The 25,637-nt window shown below is 33.9% G+C and overlaps 2 protein-coding genes across 2 annotated transcripts; one reads left to right on the top strand and one right to left on the bottom strand.

Moving 5' to 3' along the window:
* Nucleotides 1–1,636: 1,636 nt before the first annotated feature.
* Nucleotides 1,637–9,129, top strand: LOC111415595 (calcyphosin-like protein). The gene is made up of 4 exons (XM_023047342.2): nucleotides 1,637–1,855; nucleotides 2,153–2,497; nucleotides 8,622–8,831; nucleotides 8,888–9,129. Exons 2-4 carry the CDS (start codon nucleotides 2,165–2,167, stop codon nucleotides 8,987–8,989), a joined length of 645 nt encoding a protein of 214 aa, XP_022903110.1. The 5' UTR covers nucleotides 1,637–1,855; nucleotides 2,153–2,164; the 3' UTR covers nucleotides 8,990–9,129.
* On the bottom strand, nucleotides 9,120–22,419 carry LOC111415588 (mind bomb 2). The gene is made up of 8 exons (XM_023047335.2): nucleotides 22,067–22,419; nucleotides 21,836–22,003; nucleotides 21,449–21,620; nucleotides 17,758–18,205; nucleotides 17,489–17,704; nucleotides 17,262–17,436; nucleotides 16,892–17,181; nucleotides 9,120–11,702 (listed from the first exon to the last, which is right to left on the bottom strand). Exons 1-8 carry the CDS (start codon nucleotides 22,122–22,124, stop codon nucleotides 10,275–10,277), a joined length of 2,955 nt encoding a protein of 984 aa, XP_022903103.2. The 5' UTR covers nucleotides 22,125–22,419; the 3' UTR covers nucleotides 9,120–10,274.
* Nucleotides 22,420–25,637: the final 3,218 nt, after the last annotated feature.

The raw sequence follows: 25,637 nt of genomic DNA, 5'->3' as shown, positions 1-25,637 counted from the left end.
GCAGATAATGTTTAATTTTAAAGAAACTTTGATCCGCCAATATATCTCGCCAACGAGGCATTTGCGACTCCATGTATATTACGACTATTCATCTTAATTTTTCATGTATTATCTACTCTAGAAGTTTGTCAGCGGTTTTTTGAATAACCCTGTATACAGGGTGTTAGATAAAAAGCGTCCCAAGCTGTAACTCTGTCATTTACATTCCGATTTTCATGAGCGAGGCATTAAACGCAATGGTTTGATGAATACTATGATTCATACTACAAATAAATTTTTTCCAAGGCCATCTTCAGTTCTAAGCAATTATTAGCTTTTGTTTTTCAAATTGCTCCATATATTTTTCTTCACGTCATAGGATAAAGATTTATATAAGTACGAAGGCTTTCACGGCCGATATTAATTAAACTAAAACTAGAACTAACACTAGCACTATCACAAGAACTAACACTATACCTAGAACTAAAATCTTTCGGGTTTAGCCGTGCGTTTTTTGAAAAAATGTTTGACGTTTCGGATGCCATGTTGCAACCTTCTTCAGAAACAAGTTCGAAGTGTTTCTTCGAACGAGTTCTAGTTTTAGTTTAAAGGATAAAGATTGTTTTTCTGAATCCATTGACGTACAATACATCCATTTTGAATGTAATTTTAGCAGAGAAAAGATATCTGTATACACAGATTGTTACACAAGAACGCCGCAAGCTGTAACTCTGTCATTTACCCTCCGATTTTTATGGGAGAGGTATCAAATGAAATGGTTTGATGAATACTATGATTTATGCTCTACAAATAAATTTTTAGCCGAAATACAGGAGGTGTCTGAAAATCATAAATTTCAAACACTCCCTGTATATCAAAAACGAAGAGGGCTATGAAAATTTGGTTTGCGTCATTGTAGGTTTCACAAAAAAGTAGCTCAGGTTCGCGAAAGCCGCAACTTTCAATCTTTCATAATAACTGAGATACACTGCAAACCCATCGCAATTTGGACACCTGTAGAGTTTTCGATGTTCTATCATATGCACCTAATAAAAAGTTTGTGTTGAAGGGAACGTTTCTTTTGACTGCAATTTTAAGAGAAACACCCTGTATGTATATCAGCACCTCAGAAGTAAGGTATGTTAAGTCACAAACTCGAAATTGTTAAGGAGAGAGATTTGAAAGTGGACTTAACTCATTAGCTGCTACGATCTCCATTTGGGGATTTTAAATTAAAACGTACCTCACTTGGCAAATTACAATTCAAAAAAAAACGTGGCAGTTAATGTTTAAATAAATACACATGGTGGAGATAACTCATTTCGCAAAAAATGTGACTTAACACACCTTACCTCTGATATATAATTTTCAAAAAGAAAATGTGAAGCATAAATAGCATGTTTGTTACCACTAAATTTTTCTCCCCAATAATTAATTTTCAGAATCACCCTGACGCACCCTTCATGAAAAATTAATGTAATTACTACCGAAATATAAAGGAATTCAATCCATTAAAGACTTTTTCCTATAAGATATTATTTAGCAACAGTTATTTAAGTTAATTCCGATAATACTTCAAAATTTTTACTTATTTATCACGCATCCGTTATCATAAGGTCCACCCAATCTATCAGATTGCAACATAATACCGGCTCTTCTCTTATCGCACCTATTCGTATCGACAAGTTATAGATATTGTTTGTACAATTATTAGATAAATGCGAAACTTGTTCAATTTTCCGGAAAAACTGTTGTCATTGCTTGAACAAATTGTCACGGCAACTGCGTACTAGCTACTTTACATTGTTCCATCAATCGTTTAGAACATCAATTTCGCTTCAGTTCACTTCAGGAAGTCAAAGCAACAGTTTCGAAAGTAAGTATTAATAAAGTGAAGTATTTTTTATAAAAGTTAAGATGTACTTAATAAAGAAAGTCCATTGATTCAATTAAAAAAATAAGTTCATTTCTTTTAATAACACTAATGTAGGAATATTGTTTTTTTTTATCCGATTAAAGTTTAATTATAAGCTCGTAAAATACTGATATAATCGATATCAACTTGAATACACCTGCTCCTTTTCACACCCTATTCTTCACGCACGTAAAATTAATTTATCGAGCTCAATTCAAAAACTTAATCGAAACGTTAACTTAATAATTATTTTTTTAGTTAAATTATAAAATGAGACCGCAAAGCGCAATGTCCCGTCAAGAATCCGAATTGGCGAGTAAAAGTCGTCGAGAACTTGTAGCAGAAGGCTCGAAAGGAGATCCCATAAAAAGACTTCGACTTTTGTGTCTTTCAAGAGGCGCAACAGGAATTTTGGGATTAGGCCGACTTTTTAGAAACATGGATGACGATGGTAACAAACAGTTAAATTTCGATGAATTTTTAGTCGGTTTACGAGAAGTTGGATTGGAAATAACCGCCGAAGAGGCTAAAACGATGTTCGAAAGTTTCGACAAAGATAACAGTGGAGGTGTTAATATGGACGAATTTTTGATAGCAATTAGAGTAAGTTAAAACAAAAAAATTAAATTAACGGTAAATTTTTGTTTCGGTGTTATCGATCATTTTTTTGTGCGTGTCTACCGGAATGAATGTGCGGGTTTTCAGATACAAACAATCGTGAATCTTTAATACAAGCTTGTTTAAGTGTTATACCGTTACGGTGATACATTTAAAGGGGAAGGATAAATCTTCCGAATAACCGATTAATGAAATTGTGTCACATATCATTGATTTTTTCGTTTGGATAACGCCGCTCCTTGTATATTTTTACGATTGTTTAACATGTCGAGGACGAGTTTAACTCATTTCTTTCGGTATTTCATGAAGTAATTTGGTATTTATTAGGATGTCACGCGATTATACGACAAGGGAATAGGGATAATTAATTACTTAATGATTTTCACTTTGATATTCCCTGATGTATTTTAAATAATTTGTACGAATTAAGAAGATATTAATACTTGCAAATATCGTTTTAGAATGGTTTTGATCTTTAAATGAAATCATTTTTTTAACGAAAGATATTTAAATTATACATATACAGCTTGGCAAATCTATCTTGACCTGTGAAGGTCAAATGCGCCGTAGCAAATGGTGCGCTGTGCCAATGGAGCTCATTTTTTGTTATATTTCATCGTATACAATGCACAACAAAAGTATTCGTGAATGTATTTCATATGGGTTATTGGAAATATGGCTTAATTAGGTAAAAGATTTTCAACTTTACCAGATAACTTCAGGTTGATATAATCTTAACCATCGAGCGGGCGCACTGTCATAAAATTTATATTAACCTGAAACTGGTTATTATGTTATAGAGCCTCGGCCTCGGCTTTATAAAATAAAGTTTTGCCAACTTCGTAGAATGCTGTATTTAGTGAGAGAAGAAAGCCGATTGCTGGAATTAGAAATGAACCTAAATAAGACGAAAGTGATGATAACAAACAGAGGCAATCCTCTAACACAGGATAATATTGTAGATAAACTAGAAGAAGTCACAGAATTCATTCAGCATTAATATGCAATCATGCCTAAAGTTGTCATGACCAACTGGACGAAGATATGGAAAGATCAACTAATCACTAAAAGAATATAAGTCAAACTCTTAAAGTCTCGATCTTCTTATACGGTGTAAAATCTTTCGAAATGTGGTGCTAGCATCAAATGCAACTATTCTCTGGATAGATAAACGCGCTAACATAAAGGTCTATACTGAAAGAGTTCGAAATCACAGAGAATTCTAGACTACTTTGACATATAATCACAAGAGATGACGATAACCTTGATTAATTTGATTGAAAATTAATAGTCCAAGAGAAACTAGAACCAGACCGAAAAGGGATAACAGACACTCCGCTTCTCATACATACAAACTTCTCCAAGGTTATCCAGGGACAGGTAACGAAATAGTAGGAAACCAGCAACTCTTCATTTTTCGTATACTGGAAAGCAGTCAAATAATTAAATAATTGGTTTATTTGAGATTTGCTAATATCACTGTGGTCATTAGCTTCTAAATGGCTCTTAAAAATACTTATAAAAGCGTATGCTTTCTTGAGAGTAAATAAACATTGCCAGAATCCTGAAATTTTCACTATAAATATTAGCCATCATGATCAGGTAAGTAAAGTCTCAATATAATTATAAAAAGGCAGCTTGTTAGAAGCCTTTATTTTGGAAAATAAACTTATGCATATTATACAGGGTGTATCTGAATTGCTTGGTCAAACTTCACCAACGTGATGTATGAACAAAACTATAAAAAAGTTCCTATAAATGTGTGTCTAAAAATGCTGCCTTAAAAAGTTACGCACTTCAAAATTAATAGAAGCTAATAATTGGCTTGTTATTTCAATCATTCTTCTGAGTTAATAAAGTTCGTTGTGGTCGAATTGGATATTACACTTTTGTTTCTTAACAATTAATTGTCAGACAAAACAGTGTCGCATTTTGAAAATTAGATATGAATTTTATTAATAAAGAAATGGCAGACACATTTCATGTATGGGCGAGCAAATGGTAACAGTAATTTGGTTCGACTGCTTTATGCCAAAACATTTCCGAACCGAAGATGTAATAACCAGCTGAAGGGACTTTTGCGGTAATCCATCAACGTCTTTGTGAAACAAGATATTTTATAAGGAATACTTCAGATTGTGGGGTTTCAAGAAGCACCAGAAAACCGGCGTTGGAGAATTGTACAATCAGTACTAGGAAATTATCTTTAGAAGTAGATGTTTTGCAAAGTACAGTATGTAGAGTTGTGTACAAACAGCTTCTTTAGCCATATGGTCTTAGTGAAGCTGGTTTTCGACCACGACTGCTATTTTGTAATTAGTTTTTACTGGAGTGCATCATTTCGTACTTCCAATCTGTTGTGCTTTTTACGAATGAAGCAAAATTTACTAGGGATGAATTATGAATTTTCATAATGACTAACAATGAGTTGTAGAAAATCCTCACGCAATTAGACAATCAATATGAACAAACTTTTTCGTGAAACATCTAGGCTGGCATTGTTGACGATTATTTAATAGGATGACGTTCCGCTGGAAACACGTCGTAATTTATGGTTTTTTATGGTCTTATGGCCTTTTTGCTAGGGACTACTTAAACAATACATTTCAGAATCGGTGGATTGGTAGAAGTGGGCTAGTTGCCACTTCGATAGATTCTTTTATGGGACCACCTAAAACAACTTGTGTACTTTACATCAATCCATACTTTACAAGAACTGCGCGACCGAATCAGTCATAGTTTTTGTGTAGTCTGGGATAGCCCCGCAATTCTTGAGCGATTCGGCGATGCCAAGAATGTATTGCTGCCGAAGGAGGGCATTTTAAGCACGTACTCTAACATCTAACCATAGCAAATTCTTGTTGTTTTAATAAAAATTGTTACTGATTATTACTTTTACAAGAGATCTTTAGCTATAAAATATATCGATATCTTCATCTGCCTCCGTTTGAGATCCGGAGGATGATATCCATTTTGGGGAAGGTTGAACTGCGTAGGCAGAATTTGTCGCTGATGGCAGCCGTACCTGCAATTCTGTTGGATTGGTGGAGCAGGATCCAGAGGTTGATAAGAGTTCCCTGTGGGACACTAGGACTAGATGGATGGTGATAAGTAGCTGCCTGAGGGACACTAAGATAAGATGGATGATAAGTAGCTGTCTGAGTGGTGGATAGAGAACTGGATCGAAAGGGAGGCTTTATGCTCTATTTATAGATCTAAAGGCGGCGTTTGAAGGAGCAGGGGCTCTTAGAGGATGTGCAGATCAGGTACTGAAGGTGGGTGTTGAGCTAGGGAAACTCCGCCATATACTATAGTCAGGAAAGAAATGAAGGTGAGGGTGGAGGTGGGTAAGTGAGCGGTGCGTTTTGAGGAGAGGGTGGAAGGTACAGGGCATTGTAAAATCTTGAGGAGTGCTACAGACAGATTAGAGCAAGTAAGAGGCGTTATGAGCAGCGAGAGAGGAAGGAATACTACAGAAGGGTGGGGTATTCAACGGAAGAAGTGAACAGGAAAAGAAAAGGGACAGGGATGTGGGAATGCAAGAGAGATGGACGGTGATAAGGGAAAATAGGTACAACCCAAAATATGCCGATATTGTAGCGAAGGGCTACCAAAGTACCTGATGATGAAGGGGGATGAGGAGGACAAAAGGTTGATAGCCAGGTTTAGATGTGGCAATGAAGAAAGGGCCAATAGATATTGGATGGAGGATAAGGAGACGGGGTGCAGACTATGTGGGGAAGGCTGGGAGTTTTTACACCATCTGCTGATGGAGTGCAGTGAATTGAGGGAAGAGGAGATTAATTGGAGGAAGGTGCTGAAGGAGAGGGCGATGTGAAGGAGATGGATGGGGGAGGTGGTGGCAACGAGCAGATGTAGGGTGACAGGAAGAGGCTGGTTAAAGGGATAAGCATTATATAAGTTATAAGTATTGTACTTAGTATAAATTGTAACCTTATGAGAAACAATAAATTATTATTAATAAGTAGCTGCCTGAGAGACACTAGGAGTAGATGCATGATGATAAGTAGCTGTTTTAGGGGCACTGGAATGAGATGAGTTTGCGTGGCAAGTCTTATTCTTTCTACTATATTTAACACCTCACACCGAACAGCCTCAATTTTACACCTGGTCTTAATCATTGAGTCTCGGCCGCAAGTGACCTTAGCTTAATTAGTCAATAAATCTACAAATCCATTTGATAAAGTCAAGGCCGAGGCCTTACAATACGATGACCATCCTTATAGGCCAGGTTGATATAATCTTAATCACTTAGACTCGGTCGCAACCAACTTCTGCTTAATTACTCAAATACCTGTAAGTCTCTCTTGATAAAGCCAAGGCCCTTCACGGCCGAGGGGTTACATATGATGAGCAGTTTCAGGTTGATATAATGTTAATCACTAAGCCTCGATCACAAACAACCTCGGCTTAATCACACTTGCGGTTTTTTACCGTTTGGCTCCCCTGCGGAACCGCGAACTTGCTTGCACACCTACTTGCGTTCTTGCAGCGGCGCCGTATGAATCAGTGTTACTTGAAAGTTCCAGCTGGAAGGATAGGGTGGCTAAATTATAGTGCAAAGCACTGTGTCTCGGAAACTACTCATTGTAAAGACTTGTGGTAAAAAATTTAATAACTAAAGTGGCTAAAAGAGAATCCTGGAAATTATTTTCAAGTTTCTAAGAAGATCACTAGTGGGCGCAACCGCCATCTTGAATTAAAAAATGTGGTTTTTCTCGGAATTTCGCTGTATTAACATAACAAGAAAGCTTCTAAAGTTTAGATAAATTATATTTTTTTTTTATTAAAGCACTTTTTGCACTATCTCTAAAAGTAAGGTGGTGGGGGTTGTTCGAAAATGCCAATAATTTCAAAATGGCTGAACGGAATTTAATAAGCTTGGTAACATTGGAAAGAGGTACTCTTGGACTACAAATCCTACCTTATTTGTGGTGAGCGTAATTTGGTATGTTCCCACTAGAGGACATTTTTCGATGTTACAATAGAAATTGTGCTTTACTTATTGGTATTACTTTTTTAAAAGAAAAAATAGCAAAATGAAGCCCAAACAAGCTACAGAAAACCGCGCCTCGATATCTTGTTCCTAACCTAAAATATCGGCGAAAGAAGATTTTATGAGAAAATTCAATGGATTTCGATCAGTTGGTCAATCAATGACAGATTTTGTTAGAAGGTGTGCCATTGGAAACACGGCAAAATTTGTTCTAACAACTGGATGGTTGTCCAGCACATTTTGCTATAAATGTTGGGAGACCATCATCTAAACGATGGGTTGGAAGAAAAAACCTATTTCCATGGCCAGCCAGATCCCCAGACTTAACTTGTTTGGATTTTTATGATTATTGATGGCCAAAAGAGTTTTAACAAAAAAACCTGTAATTTATCTAAACTTTAAAAGACATATACTTTTTTGTTATGCTAATACAGCGAAATTCCAAGAAAAACCACATTTGTTAATTCAAGATGGCGGTTGCACTCCTGAGTGAACTTAGTTAACCTGAAAATAATTTTCAGGATTTTTTCTTAGCCAATTTAGTCATTAAGTTTTTTACTGCAAGTCTCTACAATACGTAGTTTCCGAGATACAGTATTTTGCACGCTTATTTGGCCACCTGCAGGTACATAGAAAAAAGTGTGCAATAACTCCATTAGAAATCTCGGCTTATTTAGTCAAAACATCTACAAGTTCACCTGATATGTATTTCTAAGAAGGTGTAATATACGATGTATGTACTGAGTTTTTGGCGAGCGGTCGACAACTACCTTAGCTTCAACTATTTACTACAGCACTCCTTCTTGCTTGGAACTGACTGGAGAAGACAGATTTGTTAGGCTGTACTTAATCGAAGTCCATTGCAGAATTAGTCCAAAAATTGTTTGTCATTTATTGAGTTTCCAATTTCATTCGCCTGTATCCTTCATCCTGATTAAGCATCCTTATCACTTCAAACAGCCTTTCTTAATTTCCGCTATTATTGGCTCCACTTCTCTTTAATGTCCATGCTTAATTATTTTCAACTAGTCGTAGAAAAACAAAATTATTACAAAATGCAGGAAATTAAACGGATTTACTTTGTTTTTTTAGCCTCCAATGTCCGAGTCACGAATTAAAGTAATTCAAGAAGCATTTAAAAAGATGGATAAAACCGGAGATGGAGTAATAACAATAGACGATTTAAAAAATGTTTACAGCGTTAAATTCCATCCACGGTATATTTCAGGGGAAGAAACTGAGGAGTCGATTCTAAAGAAATTTTTGAATAATTTCGAGTTGAATGGAACTCCTGATGGAAAAGTTAGATTTTCAATATATTTTGTTAATATTAAAATAATTAATTTTTATATTTATAGGTAACTAATGAAGAATTTTTAAATTACTACAGTGCAATAAGCGCTTCGGTCGACAATGATTGTTATTTTGACCTCATGATACGACAAGCTTATAAATTATAAAAACGTACCTGCCAAGTATTGATTGTCCCGGTTTACCCCAAGTTTTCCGCTTTGTTTGCACCACTTGAATTAATAATATTGTGAAGATACCATTATATTAAAAGAAATTAACATAATAAAAAAAACGACGTCAAATGAAATATCTTTTTATTTTAGATAAGGCTAAATATAATAACATTAAAATATTTTAAAATATATATATGCTATATATATTGATATTCAGTCGATTCTAAAAAATGTTTATGATTTTTTTTTCTTTGAGAAATACTCCATACCAATTATTTCTTATTTAGCATTTCGTTTTTTTTCCTTTTCATTTTATTCTTACACAAAAAAACTGTACACTTAATTCTAAACAATCACAGAAACAAAATAACGCCAAGCAAAAACAATGCCTTATTATTTCATAATATAAACATTTTTGTTTTAGATTTTTCTGATATTCGTTCTTTTTGTACTCGAAAATGCTACAGACGGTTTCTATTTCTTCTTTATTTAAAACAAAAAAGAAACTAATCAACTCATCGTTACTTACTTAGTGGCGTTACAAAATTTGGTGTCTTTTCGATGCACAAAAATTTTTAAAACACCATGCTTTAAAAATTTGGAAACGACTTTATATTATGTTTTAAATGTAAAAGAATCAACAGAATTTAAATAATTCAAAAGTCTAAATTAATCCTTATCTTTCGTGTTTTAAAAATGTTTTTAAATTTAAAATGTTTTATAACAGATATCAATATATGAAGTCGTTTTAAAACTTTTATAGACGAGAAAAAATCTGCCCACTACATTATTTTTCTACTCGCTAGTGTTGCCTCTAAGTTTCCTTTTAAATAATTTAATGACTACAAAACTGAAAGAGATATCATCAGTCGCTAATAAAATATATTTACAAATATGTATACCTGAGTACGTTGTTTATTTTTAAATTAATTATTTAGTTGCTTCTTTTAAACTTGCTTTTTGATTATTATCAAGATTCTTTGAGTATTGCTTAATTCTTTTTCCAATTTTATACAAATTTGTATTCTAAGCTTATTGGTGTATTTAATGTTGGATAAACACTGCTCAATACACCTAAGTAACAAAAACCACAAGGTTGTCTCATTTAAGTTGTCAAAGTTGGATAAGCAACACACAAAAAACCTTGATTATTATTTGATTCAGACTTATTCGAATAGTGCAATTTTTAAATAGTACAAATAATGATACCATTCTTAAGTGAGGGAACTAGCGAAAGATATTTTTTGAAGAGAAAATCAAAAAGCTCAAAAATTAATCGTTAATAAGTAGGTATTTTTTTCGAAATTGGTTTTCTACACATATGACACGTTTTAAGAGTATCAGCACATTTCGAACACGTCATATGACCACATAAAAACACCACGTTTTTCTTTCGTTCCATACAAATCGAACACGCGTGACTTTCTTCGATTTCGGCAATTTTACATTCTAAATAACGCATTCTTTCAGCGCTCGGTTGTCGACTTTTAGCCGGAATAACCCTTCCGTCTTTCGTAACTCTTTTTTGAACGATAGTTCCGCAATGCAAACACTTTTTCATTCTCGACGAACAATCTTCGCAAGCAGGTTTGTGATTACACGGTTCTAAACGAACGTTTTCTTCGGATAATTCAGAACAAACTTGACATTCGACTGGTTTTGATGTGGTTATTTCGTTTTGGTAATGATGGTTCTTATGGTTTGGTGAGTTTTCTTGAGAAGTACTGCTAACGCTGTGGTCGGATTTTTCTAACCTCGAACGCCTCTGATTATTGATTTCATCGAAATTACGTCTTTCGGTGAGATTATAGTTCTGATTCGTTCGAGCTTCGTTTAATGATAAACTTTCCAAACCGATATTGTCTAAAACAGCCGGGTTGTTATCCGCGATTGGTTTAAAGCTTTTTAACAACTCTTGTAAGTAAGATTCCTGCAAGAGACTCAACGCCGGTTGACTTTTTGAATTCAAAAGGTCCAAATCGATCCCTTTTCGAATTAAATAACAACCGATCGCTAAAGCGATTTTAAATTCGGTAATTTCATCGTTAAAATTCTGATATATTTGAAAAATGTTTGGACTCTCATTTTCTTTTACATCAGATTGAAATTGCGAGCGTTTAATCAAAGCTAAATGTAACGCTGTATCACCATCCTCATCCTTAGCGTTAATATTTGCCTTTAAATCAATTAATAACTCGATAACTCCACAATGACCTTGACTAACAGCTAGAAGCAAAGCCGATTGGTTGCGGTTATTCCGCAGATCAATATCCGCTTGCCCTATTTGAATTAACGTCTTAACGACATCTTTGTGTCCGTTTAAAGCTGCCAAATGTAACGCCGAGAATCCATCGTCTTTCTTCACGTCCACCAATTGACGTGCTTTAGATAATAATTTTTTGGTCGCTTGATTTTTACCTTTTAATGCGGCGTGATGTAAAACGTTAAAACCGCGTTTATTTTTTAATGTGAAATCTGTACCCGGCGCAGAACAGAGCAAATCAATTACCTGGTAATTGTCTTTTCCGATGGCGTCGTGAAGGGCGGTATCTCCATACGCGTCGCGGCAATTTGGATCGGCCCCGGCGTTCAATAACATTTGAACCGATCGAGGTGGATATTTATGAGCTGCTATGTGAAGAGCGGTACAACCGCCACGATTCGAAGTATTTAACGAAGCACCAGCTTCGATTAATAGATGCAAAACCTGAAAGAAATCATAAAAATTGTTTATTAAAATCGAGAAATGGTCATACAGGATAGTTCAAAAGCAGTCTTTAAAAAATCTATTATCGAAGAATTTAAAATTAACTTATTTTAACTGTTTAATTTTCCCACACAAATTGTTTATTTATTTATTAAGGTTTAAAATGAGTTTAACTACTTGGGATTTTTATGATAAATTGTTCCATGATTTGTAGTGATTCATAAGTAATGATGTCATGGGGAAATAGTTAGTAGGTAGGAAACTAAAAATCTGGTTACGTTACCTGATTATTTACACAATAAAACCCGCAAATTTTTCGTTTCCTGTCATTATACAGTTTAGGGATTTCAGTGAAACAAAAGTATTGACTATAATAGTAATGATTAAATATAAAAAAGACTTTAAAACTATGGGAACGAAGAAATGTGGGCGACGTGTAAGATTATTTAAACGAATATAAACATATAACGGTAAATAAAATGAAACAACACATAATTAAGTGTTTAAAATGCCATAAAAACTTCTAAAATAATGTTAAACTTCTCTCTTTATAGTAGTTTAATGTCCTTAGAATGAATTTTTCAAAGAAATGAGATGTTTTGTCACGTTTTGTTCTACACAATGCACAACCACAGTTATCCTAAAACAATCACCATGTGCAAGTCTTATCTTCTAATAATTGGACGGAAATGCTAAAGTTTCGTTAAAGTTTGCGGGAAAAACAGGACAACTACCCCTATTACGTCTATTTAAAGCAATTAATAATTGCAAAGCTAACTAATTTTGAATCCAACGAATCTTAAGGTGTACTATATGAATCAGAAGATCTTGAGACGAACCTGAACTAATATTCTATACCTGATTTTTACCGACAAAAACCCCAAGAGAAAAGAATCATGACAAATAGCTGATAGAAACAATTAGTACGAAAATTAGTGTACAGATTGCTCAAGTATGATTAGAAAATCCATATTTCAAAGATAAAGTACGATCTAGTCTTTCCCAATATGTTGGCTAAAATACGATATAAACGTCAAAAACACTTAGTACGTTTATTTGGACACACAGTCTGTAAAGAAATAAACAAGCTACAAAACAATCAGCAAAAACAACTTACTCAACGGACAATTAGAAAAATAAAAGTTAACAATGTTCTATGATTCGTATTGAAAATAAAATGAAATGGAATGAATTATAAAACGTGAAAAGTGGCGCGTCACTAGTATTATTTATTTTGTGTGTTGTACTTTCCTATTCGTCTTCTATTCTTTTTTTCCTCTTTACACTAAAGATGGCAAATCGAGAGGGTCCAAACTCATCAACAAACTTTTAGTGATGGGCCGGTAATTAAATTATGCGCGACAGCATTTCAATAGTTTTCTAACCTTTTTACGTATTTAGAGCTCGGATGGGTAACTTCTATTACTTGAATCGTCATGTGGATATCTTTATGGATAACATGATTAGATACATTCCATGGTGCCTGACAGGTATGCAAAGTATTTTGGATTGAAATCGATGCAGTTGCAAGATTTGTATCGTTAACAGCTCCCTATAATTTGTAAATTGAATACCATACTCCCAGATTGGCTTCAATACGTCCTTGTAAATTCTAAGTTTATTTTCACGACTTAAACAAGAATTTTTGTTCATATACCAATACATTTTCACGTATACCATTCCTGGCTGAAATCATTTCATTTGTATATTCTTGTTCTAAGTGAGACGACTGTTAAAATATGTTCCTAAGTATCACTCTCTATCTTAGACTGGAGTAGTACTCCTCCTAAAAGTGAACGTAATCTGCGTGGATTTCACACTATTGACATTTATCCCCGACCCCATGTCAACTACTCCTGAAGCAAGTCCAGATGGTACTGAAGATGTTGGATATCCAATATAGGTTCAGAGTGTCTTGAAAGTTGAAAAATCTGGTGACGTCGTGACGCGCCATTTAGGCACAATGTACAGGCAGCATCGGCAGTTCAGTTTATCGCTAGATTTACGTGAACTTGTATCTATACGTCGTTACAAAAATCCTCATATTAACAACTTAGAATGTATTGAACTTGCGTACTTTCCGCCAAATTCAACTTCCGTCTTACAACCGATGGACCAAGGCATAATTAAATCAATGAAAACGTTTTACCGACAAAAGTTATTGTTGAAGTTAGTAGAAGCTATGGATCTGAATGAAAAATTAAAAATCGATATTTTAGATGCCATAATAATGCTAAACAGCGCATGGATAAATGTTAAAAAAGAAACAATAATGAATTGCTTTCGTCATGCATTCGGCAATCTTGCAGAGAGTTTTAGCGAGGAAGATGAAATTCCCTTAGCTCAATTAATTACGCGTATCTCTGTGGAAGAAAATCTGTCTAGTTGGGCAGAGAAAAACGGTTTGGAAATAGACAGTATCGATTTAAATTTATTTGCCACTATCGATGACGATGTTACTACTGGTTCCATTCTATCTGACACTGAAATAATGTCTAACGTGTTGAATAAAGATAATGAATCTGACGGTGAATCAGATGAAGAGGTAGAACGAAACATATCAAAAAATGAATTTTTAGAAGCATTTTCTAGGGTGACACGTTACATTGCAACCAACTATGCGGACAATACTGAATGTATGTTCGCATGCGATACAATAAACAAAAATATTCGCCAGGAATTATTACATAAAAGCATAAAACAGAAAAACATCTGAGAATATTTCAATAAAAATTAATTTTAGATGTATAATAGTATAGATGTTTAGTTAATTAGTTTTAGTCTATTAGGTAGTTGTATCTGTCTTAAACAATAAAGTTATGAAAAATGACAAAAACATGATAATGTATTTTTTTGTTTTTACCTTTTCAATCGTATACTTTTAAAGCAAACAAAATTTCTCATAGTGATTAATTTCTGATAGTAAATAAACAAAAATTTCATTGTAAAAGTGCAAAAACAAAAAGATTTTTTTAATTCGTTTTTAAAATTGCTGGTTACTACTTTTTGCACAAGTATTAAAATTTATGTTACATATTACGACAACCTTGGTTATAACGAGGTACCGTCTATAGCGAGCAATTTTTTCGGTCCCTTGACTGCTCGTTATAACCGGTCTTCACTGTATTACCATAACATTCTCTTCTTGTAATCAGGTTATGCAGGTGCCGCCTATTTTCCTTATAGCCATATTTGTGCTTAGTTGCTGTATTTTTTGTCAGCAGTGTGAAAACTTTTTCAAAGTTTTCGGTATTTGAATTCTTATATGCTTATAAGAATATATTAATATATTCTTCTTTAATGCTTCTTTCAGTTCTTATGAAGCCCTGTTTAATATATTTTTTTCTCTGAAGTTTCAGGTAATTTGCAAAGTTTTCCTTAGTTTCCTTTCTCTGTAATCATATTGAGTATTACGTGTGGACAATACACAGGAGATACTTGAGGAGTAGATTTCCACGCAGCTTTTTGGATTGTCAGTATCAAATGTTGCATAACTTCTTCAATGTCACTACCATTCTTAAGAGGAAAGTTTAATTTAATGTTTCAGATATTAACCATTTCCACAAAAACCTATGAGATTTTTATTTTTTAAAGCAAGTAATTTGATCAGAACGCACGCTTTCATTAGTCTTTCAACAATAAATAAGGAATGGTCGTCATCTGACCATTCAAATAACATCTCAATTTTAATGTAGTTCAATGATATTCTATTAATAACTCAATAGTCGACTGTGAATAGTGTTCAGCTTATTGTCCAAAATACCTTTGTAATGATACCTTCCTCTGGTGGTGATTAGTCTTGATCCCCAGAAATGATGTTTCGAATTATAATCGCCTGCAGCTACAAAACGATATCCTAGCAATTTAAAAAAATCACTGTGCTAGAGATCAGATATAAATTTATTCTGAGGACAGTAAAGAGCAGATATTACTAACTTTCCATTACTAGCGTTAATATTAATTGATGTAACCTATATTGTGTTATTCAATAGTATATGTAATGTAAACTACACTAATAAAATAAAATAATTAAAAGATGTGTAGTAGGAGACTAGCAGTTTAAGTAGTTGTGGAGATTAGAGTGAAGTTAATTACAAAACAGACAATAGTAAAGAAGTTATTACATATAATAAATGAACAGACATATAATTAATATGTCTGTTCATTTATAATGACCAATGACTAATGACCAACCAGACATCACACTGGCACTTACATGTAGATTGAACTGGTAAAAGTGATGCAAATGGAAGTGATACTGTATCTTAACAAGAAGAACATTCGAGGAGCGCAGATTCTATTGAACGTTGATACTGAATCTTCCGTAAAAATTATAATAATTAATAAAATAAAAGTTACTTTGGCTAAATCTGCAGCGTAGAAGCACTTTATTGTAAAAACAAATTTATCAAACAAATATCTAATATACTACCCGTCTACAGTAAATAAGAGGATCAACCTCAGCATGCTAAATAAGGAGTAAGCATGGTCTCCCAAGTGTAAGCTTAGCACCATATCATCCGGAATTGAATCAGATTGTAATGAGATGGGTCCAAAAATATTGAGTTATGGAAAGAGGCGAGTTCAATAATTTGCCTTCTGAACAAAGGGCATTGACTTGTAGCCATATAGATGAAAAAGAACGACGTTGAAGAATATCAGTTAGGAAAGTATGTGACTTTAGTACTGCTTTCCACACTATTTGGCGTAAAACCTGTTAGTTAGGCTACCAAACATACGCCCAGATAATGGCGCGGCGTCACCTTTTCAAAAATAAAGTATATTTTTAGAATTCTGTATACACAGGTGTAGTAGTCTAGGGGGTTTCTAATCTTGAAACTTCTCTAAATAAATATAATTGATTATACAGTAACTATAAATAAGGTTTAAACTTGGCATATAAGGTCATAAGTTGGTCATTATGAAATCACATGTTAACTTTAATTCAATATACATTCAAGTAATTATTTGATATTAGCAGAAACCTGTACAAGTGTTTGTGAGATTCTTTTACAATTGCACAACAATGACTCCCAATGTCGCTGCCCTCAAGTGAGCTCTCAATCTATTTTGACATCATTGATTATACCTACATAAAAAAATTTTTAGATTCGAGAATTGAATAAAAAGTAAATCGTGCATTTCGCAGACTCCTTTTAAAACAACCTGTATAATCTTTTCTAACTTACTTCCGGTTGATTACCAAACGCGGCGTAATGAAGACAAGTGTCACCATCATTATCACACGCGTTAACATCAGCTCCTTTTTGTAAAAGTTCTTGTACGATGGTAACGTGACCCTGATGCGCGGCTACTTGCAAAGGAGTTTTTCCGCCACTTCGTACATCCACCATTCCAGCCGGAAGCTCGTCTAGAAGTCGACAAACGGCATCTAACTGACCTTGAGCAGCCGCTCGTACTAACTGGTCTGCAGTACCGTTTGTTTGATTATTGGAGGGATTAGCTGGATGCCATTGCACTATTTTAACAATAGAAGAAATATAATGATAAGTTTTTTCAAATGGTTAACTCAGATTAGGTGGTGGGTTAATAACTTACTGGATGGTTCTTGTCTTTGATTTTGAGTAGCATGCATTGTATTGGCCAACTCAGCAGCACTTCCTGGAACAACTCGCACGCATTGTGGATTTAAAGTCCATGCGTGACCGTCTAATTGAACCCTAAGGTCTCCATCGGAATAAACTTTCACGACTTTTCCTAATTTACCCAAAGCCTATAAGAAACATTTTTATCATATTTAAAGAAATTGCAACAAATTGTTTTACATTTCTCATGATATCGATCCATTCACCATGTCCTTTTTGTAAATCTTTCACTTTTTCAACGTCATTTATTACACTTACAATATCCCCAATTGCAAAACTATTAACTTTACATAAAGCCACGGGATTAAACGTCCATCGATTATTACAGCCTTCATATTGAACACGAATGTCGCCTTTATCAGTAACACGATGTACTGTTCCAATTTTACCAATATACTACAACAAACAAAATTTCTCTATTACATTTTTTTAAAAAAATATTATTTTACCTCGGCCATTCTTGGATTCCAACCACCATGTCCTTGTTGATACCCCTTTAATTGATCAACTCCAACGGTAACCTTAACTTTATCTCCTACGCTAAAAGGAGGAGGACCAATAGTGTGTCTTACAGACATCTGCTCAGTATTTTGCCCTAAAATGGGTAAATGGTCTGGATAATAACTTCCGCCTGATGTTGCTTCAACAAACTTAACGTCGCAAAGCCCTTTATGTCCTAATCTATACACATTCGTCGTTCCAGAAACCCACTTAACATTTACTACGGATCGACAACTCTCATTATCCCAACCACGAATGTCCATGACTTCTCCAACATTTCCTTCGCCACCGTCTTGGTTGTTCCATTCCCAACTAAAACCCCTTATAACTTTGGCATTTACAAATATGCCTTTTAACTCGCATTTTCTACCGTTTTTTCGTAAAGGCAAATCAACTCTATTAACAAAGAAGATTTTAATTTAAAATATATAAATAACGCATGTTCAATTAAAAAACCTTAGCATACCATGATTTTAATTTAAATTAATTTTAACAGCTCAAAGTGTCAAATTATTAATAGTGTTAATTTGCAATATTTTTCATGGTACTCTAAAGGTTTTTCTTTCAACCTTTCAATACACGCGTCACTTCCACAGTCATAAGCGGCAGATTATAAGTCAACAATTGTTAAATAAAAACGATCGTCGGGCAAAAGATGGCGTTAATTAGAACTTATTAAACTTAAAATTTATTATCTAAATTTTGTTATTTACTTTTTTGTATTAAATCCATATAACTTAACCCATTTGTATCAGAGATTCAAATATTTGTAGAACAACTAAAACTAGAAGTAACACTAGCTCTAGAAATAACATTAAACTTAGAACTAGCAACAATTTTTTTAGCCCTCTTAAGAGACGCACGAGTTTCTTTTTTTCTGTTCTTATTTTCTTCCATGATATCTATATATTGTTCCACTTTGCTGTAACGGAAACTTGGTTGAGTACATGTGTGGAATTAAGCCTAAGTGACTATTCCATGGCATTTCCAGCTCATTGAAGCAATTGTGGATTGAGATCAGTTGTTGACTTACCAAAATTGTGGTTGGTGTGATATATGTATAGACGTGCTCTTGGTAATTAGTGTCATTTCTTGACACAACTAGAGAATCGTTGGTATATGTTTGCCCCTCCACGGAAGAAATATTTTGTTTAGGAAATTCTGATCTACTTGGCAACGTTTGTATGATGTGTTTGCAAGTTTCCGCTTAGAACAACTAATCTGTGAGCCAACAAGAATTGCAGGAATCTGTCAGACTTGCTTAGACTTAGAATTACACAAACGCTGAAATGTGCGAAATGTATTACCTTTACGGAAGAAAATCGGCAGAAACAAGGCGGTTGTATTACCACACCATAACATTATAGTACCACACCATAACTTGTTTCTACGCATTCTCCAACGACTATGGGAAAATGGAAGTTTTAAAAGGAATACTGCTGATAATGGGCGGCCTATGGAAGTGGCAAATCCCCAAGTAGAAGAGGCTGTCCTCAACGAAATTGATGAAAATCCGATAACAAGTACCAGAAAAATTGCTCACAACTTAAACCTATCTCACTCGACGGTCTGGAGAATTTTGAAAAGGCAATTTTTGTATCCCTACCATATCCAAAGAGTACAAGCCTTATTGCTAAGAGATTTTACGCCAAGATTGGCTTTTTCTACATGGATGCAAGACAAAATAGCTCAAAATCCTGAGTTTGGAGCCGATGTTCTGTTTACCGATGAAGCATTTTTCTCGAAGGATGGTATTTTCAATTTTCACAATAACCACATATGGGCAGAAGAAAATCTACATGAAATTGCAGAAGGCCATCATCAGCAACAATTTTCCGTAAATATTTGCCATCTTCGGTGATCATTTGATAGGCCCACATATTTACCGAACAGGTTAAACGGTGCAGATTACGACAATTTCTAGAAGAAGTACTGCCGGAACTGCTGGAAGATGTACAGCTTCAAGTAAGACAAAACATGTACTTTATGCATGATGGAGCTCGGCCCACTTTAGTTGGGTTGCTGGCCAATACTTTGACGACGAATACCCAGACCGTTGGATCTCCCGAACTTAATTGTTTAGATTTTTTCTTTTGGGGCCATCTGAAAACCCTAGTCTAGCTACTCAAGTTGAAAATGTTGACCAATTAAGAGAGCGCATTGTTGTATCTTGTGACATAATTCGGAACACTCCGAGAATTTTCCTGCGTGTTAGACAGTCAATGCGTCGAAGAAATGCTGCGTGCATTGAAGCTAACGGCGGACATTTCCAACATTTAATTTAACTATGTATGATTTGTAATTGTTTTTTTTAAATTATGCAATTATGAAGTTAACGTTTGCTTTTGTTACTTGTTCTAACGTTTTAGTAAAATAAAATTTTTATTTCAAAAAATTGACCATGTTATTCAACATAAAAGTTGATTTTTTGAGAAAACGGTCAACTTTAGAGCTCATGACCTTCAGTACCTTTTTTGTGTAGAAAATATTGACGGTTCAAATGGGCGTCTCAAACCCGTACTTTTTCCAGTGGCGAAGAAGTTGGGAAGAAAAACAACTACTACCCCTTCAAAATCTTCACCAATTATGACTTTAAAAAACTTTTTTTCTCGCACAAAACTTAGGTTATTATGAGTGGAAAATGCTTATAAATGCTGTTTTCTGTACGATAAACGGTTACGGAGATATTTGCAAAAAACGATGTTTTTAATTAAATTTCAACACCCTCTATCTCAAAAATGGTGCATTTTAGAGGGTAAGCTGATAGAAACTTTTTTTCAAATTTGGACAAGCTATCACATCCTGAAGTTCAGCGCATATATTATGAAACATCCTATATATCTATTAATATCTATTATATTAAGGAATATCAAAAGGAGCATCATAGCTGGCTGATTTTAAATGTGCCCGTGTAAAAGTTTAAAAATGAAGGATTAATTAAACCAAAAATAATTCAAGAAATAATTCCGCCACTGTATTGGCGGAATTATTTTTTGGAACATGTTGTCCCCTAAATTCTTCAGTGGGTAGACTTATTTTGGTTTTCAATCACACATATTCCTGCAAATCAATTATCTCCAACTGAAGTGAAACCTTTGAAAGAAAAGCTTCACAGTCACATCAGTCCAATGCCCTGATGGAGATACTTCAAAAGGTGACTTTAAGAATTGTGATACCTTTTCTATTTATTAGAATCTTGCACAGTATCTATTTCAGAATTGCTTTTATATTAAAGAATGGTTGGAAAATGAATAAATTGCTGATTTACAATATTATTGTCAAAAATATCCAACTTGCGCATATATTATGAAACATCCTGTATAATAGATATAACTTACATTTTTTCTCTTTTGTTATTGAAGTTAATATCAATAATTAATTTATTATTATTATTAACTAGAATGTTTTGAGTTTAGCCATATGTCTTCAAACGCATGGGTAAACAGACTTTATTTCACAATTATTAATATTTATTAGAATTTTATTGTTGTTATTGCTTGTCAACAATACCATTGAAACAGTTACTCAACAATAGGTGGCGCCAGTGCGAAATTAGAAATTTAAATTAAACTGATAGTAGGGGGCGTGTATTGAAAGGCTAAATTGAGACACACAATATAATATAGAAATTGTAAGTACCCTAGAGATTGTGTGAAATCGAATCTTTTAAAAGAATGAGCGATGTCGTGTTTATCTGAATGGTAACATATGTAACATAAATCGAAATCGTAACAAACAGAACATTTGTAACGCATTCCAGCTATTCCTTGACCTTTACAACCGTCACAGACTATATTTGGGTGTTTAACACCTAAAAATATGGTTCATTTAATAATGCATTTCAAAATTATTTAACAATATTGTGTTATTTAATAATATTTAAAAAAATTAGTTTAAAGTAACTGATATGAGCTCGATAGTAATGAAATACTTATTTATTAGGCATTTCTTCTTCAATATTGATACATCCAATAAATCATTAACTTTAAACTAACTTGACAAACAAAATAAATAAAATTCCCTTACCAATTTGAGCATTATCAATAACTCTCAAATCATATTTTCCATTGTATCCTACTCTATAATTTGTTCGAACTCCATTATCCCATTGAACCACCACTGTTTTATCAGGTGAATTAATAGCCCCCGTCTTACCAATTTCACAAACAGTGCCTGTGAAGCCTTCTCCTCCATCTACAAACACAAAAAATCACCAGTAATATTAAGAATGCGTAAAATCTAACCTCAAAATCTCACCTTGACCTCCCCAGGACCAATCGGGGCCCCTCACAATTCTTACACCCGGGGCTAACATTATTTCCAGCGAATCTTCCCCACAGATGTCTTTTTACCACTTGACCAAAACATTAATGTTCAATTCACCTCTGATAAATCTAATCTACTGATTCACGTAAAACACGGTTTCGTTGACAATGAATCAAAGTGCAGTGTAGTAAATATGCGAACTTACACGTTCGCAATGTTTTTATTGATAAAGTAATAAAAAAAACTTGTTTATTGGGGTTCTTTTGACGTCCCCCTCTCTGGTTTGTTATGTAGTGTTGGATGTCGCCACCGTACGGTCTGCCAAGTTCTAATTCATATTGCAGTGATTCAGCTTAACGATTAATTAATGTTTATTCAAATATTATTTTAATATATTCGGTTGTAACTGATAAGATACGCCATATCTTATTAAAAATTATATTTTGGAGAGATGATAGTTAAATTTTTAATCAGTGAATTGTGGGATGTACCCTAAATCACAGATTTCTGTAATGATTGATTGTGATTGAATATTGTCAACGTAAGAGTGCGCTAATTGCTTTATTTTAAAAACTTTAATTCAAAAATGTATTTACAAAATTTTCTTTAATTACATAATACAATTTATTACAATTTTATTTCGAATATGAGTAACATACAAATAAGCAATTATCTCCAAATTGCGTTTATTATGAGGGCATTACATACAGTTGCTCACAAAATAGAGTATACAATGCAGAGGAATGAAAGATTAATTAATTTATTTTAAAGTTTGTGATGTATAATATACATCACAAACTTTATTAAACTCTTATTAACTAAATTAAATGCAAAATAATCCAGTTTTCCAAATAAAATAGTCATAATATTAACAATAATAACAAATGATACGAAATTTACGCCATAAAATTTAGTATACAGTATACAAAAGTGATTATGTTATTGTAGGCCCTCCATTGGCGTCAATTATCGCCTGCATTCCCCGTGGAGTCTATTAACTTTTTGGTGTAGTTTAGCTAGATTCAATAGGATTTATATCCGCAGGCTGTGGTGGTGTTTTTAGTTGTTTTGAAGTATTGTATAATAAGTGGAAGGAATGGTCACACGGTATGATGTATATTTAGGATCATTATCTTGTTGGAACTAGAACACAGTCGAAAGGTTGAGTTTTTGAGAGTTTTGACATAAATTACGTTTTAAAACATCCAAATAACTAAATTTTGTCATATTTCCCTGAATAAACTCCATAGTTAAAACGTCGCTGGCTGCCATTGATCCCCACAGCATTACTAAACACCCCCATGTTTAACTATTCCCACCAAATTCTTGTTTTTGAGCTCACAATTTGGTCTCCTCCAAACTATGTGCTTTTCGTCTGATCCCCAGATTAATTTTAGTCTCATCAGTGAACATAAAGAACCTATAAAGTCTGTATTTGAACATTGTTTCTTTTGATCCTTTAGGATGGTAACAAGATGAACTTTCATAAGATAAGTATTCAACCGCTTTTACTTTATTAATTTGTACTACCCAGCATTAAAGAACACACCACCGTTAAGGGAGGATCTTGGCAACCCAAATTAACAAACATGAAATTATAATTATTATCAACAAAAGCAAACAGCACAATGCAGAATTGATATATTCACTGCCACTATTTATGGGATTCTGTAACGCGATATGTTATCCATCTACTACTGCCACACAGTGGGTTGCAGAATGGATTGATTGCGACCCACGTAATGACTTAGTCTCAGATCATCCAACTCTTTTCAATCTCATCCAACTGTCTTCCAACCAAAGGTGGGGGCTACACAAAACAGCCTGAAGAACTGGTGAGACCACTAATTCGCTTGACGTTGAGTTTCGGGAAGTTGTAAGAAAGTTGAGTATAGAAATGGAATTTGTAAAGAATCTTGGAAGCTACAAAGATCAAACATTTCTTTCAAATTATTTTATTAATGTCTATGTATCGTTCAACGCACTGCATTGCGTTCTAAAGCTTCTGATATTAACTGGAGGAAGCTATATTTAATTTTCTCGCAATTTTTATATAGTATTGATAAAATTTTAAATGTTATAAGTAGATGTCTATTATGATTAATATGCCTTACGAAACATTTAATCAATTGTTGATTCATCACAATTTTAAATGATTAAAAAACATAGTGTCAATTCCGGTAACGCAATTTGATTACCTCTATTTAATAGGCGCATTTTATGAAAATATTACGTACGTATTTTAGTAAAGTGCCAATTCCGGTTGCTGGATATAGCTCAACACATTTATGTAGATCTACGATTATAATACCCATATTTCAAATGTTTTTCTGGGCAGCCAATTACTTTTTAAATTATCATGTTGACATACATGCTCAAAATGCTAAAAATAGTTTAAATGGATTCTGGAAATTGAAATATAAGTGTTGAAAAAAAGTAGAAAACATTGTCAAGGTCCTTAAAAGTTAATAAATTTATTTTCGTTTTTACTTTAATACATTTTTTTAAGATATACTCTTCGAGTTTTTCACCACAAAGAATATGGAAGGATGATTACTTAGAATTGTGTTTTGTTTATATACGACTTTTAGTACTTACCCACAACAATAAATTACTAATGAATAAGTTGAGGATGCCCTCTCTTTAATATCATAAAATGTCCATGTGAACACTACATCAAATAAATACCCATTGTACATAGATGATAACACACTTCAAACACAACAAGTGAACGCAATTTTTCAGATATTCTCTTCCTGTTCTTGCTTTCCTATTTTTGGTAAGTATTTTTCAGCATTTTTTGATGCTGGCAACTGCAGACAAAAACAATGTTAAGAATTCAATTTTGTCAAAACTAATATTGATCATTGTTATTGTGTTGCAGATACTGGAAACAAGAATGGAGTGCGTGGAAGTAACAAAAGAGTTTTACACTAAATGAATCGTTCCGCACTTTGTGGGAGTATTACAGATAGGTTTTTTTATTCAGGACCTGTAGTTTATCGGACTTCAGAACCCTAGACCAGTAGAAGGGCTGCTTCCTTATGGTGCTGGTCCTACCAGTTCTTCAGGCTGTTTTGTGTAGCCTCCACCTTTGGTTGAAAGACTGTCGGATTAGATTGAAAAGAGGATAGTTGGTTGAGATCTGAGACTAAGTCGTTACGCCAAGATGTAGCGATGTATAGTAAGTGTGTGTACTGATAACATATCGTGTTACAGAATCCCATAAATAATGGCAGTGAATATATCAATTATAAAAGATACTTCTGCATTGTGCTGTTTGCTTTTGTTGGTAGTAACTACAATTTCATGTTTGTTAATGGGATCATCATTCTCAAAGAAGTATTGGCCAATTATGCTATTCGAAGACATCGCACACCAAACAGTATCATTGGCCGAATGGAGAGGTTGTACTTGGAGAGTTGATGAGACAATATCATTATGTAAAATTCTTCTTACTGATCTAGTCGAAAATCCTACTACGCTATGACGCCTTGCAGATCTTTTCTAAATAAGGGTGTTGTGTATACACTACAGGGTGTTTACGGTTTTGTGATTTTAT

This window comes from Onthophagus taurus, chromosome 6 (assembly GCF_036711975.1).
Source record: "Onthophagus taurus isolate NC chromosome 6, IU_Otau_3.0, whole genome shotgun sequence".
NCBI lineage: Eukaryota > Metazoa > Arthropoda > Insecta > Coleoptera > Scarabaeidae > Onthophagus > Onthophagus taurus.
The sequence above is the reverse complement of the archived record's forward strand: the minus strand, read 5'-3'. Positions and strand labels throughout refer to the sequence as shown.

Excerpts from the sequence above, each read along its gene's own strand:
- LOC111415595 (XM_023047342.2), top strand. The coding sequence starts at position 2,165 with ATGAGACCGCAAAGCGCAATGTCCCGTCAAGAATCCGAATTGGCGAGT. Across the intron at positions 2,498-8,621 it reads AATTTTTGATAGCAATTAGA|CCTCCAATGTCCGAGTCACG; the intron begins GTAAGTTAAAAC and ends TTGTTTTTTTAG. Across the intron at positions 8,832-8,887 it reads ATGGAACTCCTGATGGAAAA|GTAACTAATGAAGAATTTTT; the intron begins GTTAGATTTTCA and ends TTATATTTATAG.
- LOC111415588 (XM_023047335.2), bottom strand. The coding sequence starts at position 22,124 with ATGTTAGCCCCGGGTGTAAGAATTGTGAGGGGCCCCGATTGGTCCTGG. Across the intron at positions 18,206-21,448 it reads GATTTCACACAATCTCTAGG|AGTTGATTTGCCTTTACGAA; the intron begins GTACTTACAATT and ends CTTTGTTAATAG. Across the intron at positions 17,182-17,261 it reads TCAAAGACAAGAACCATCCA|TGCAATGGCATCCAGCTAAT; the intron begins GTAAGTTATTAA and ends TTGTTAAAATAG.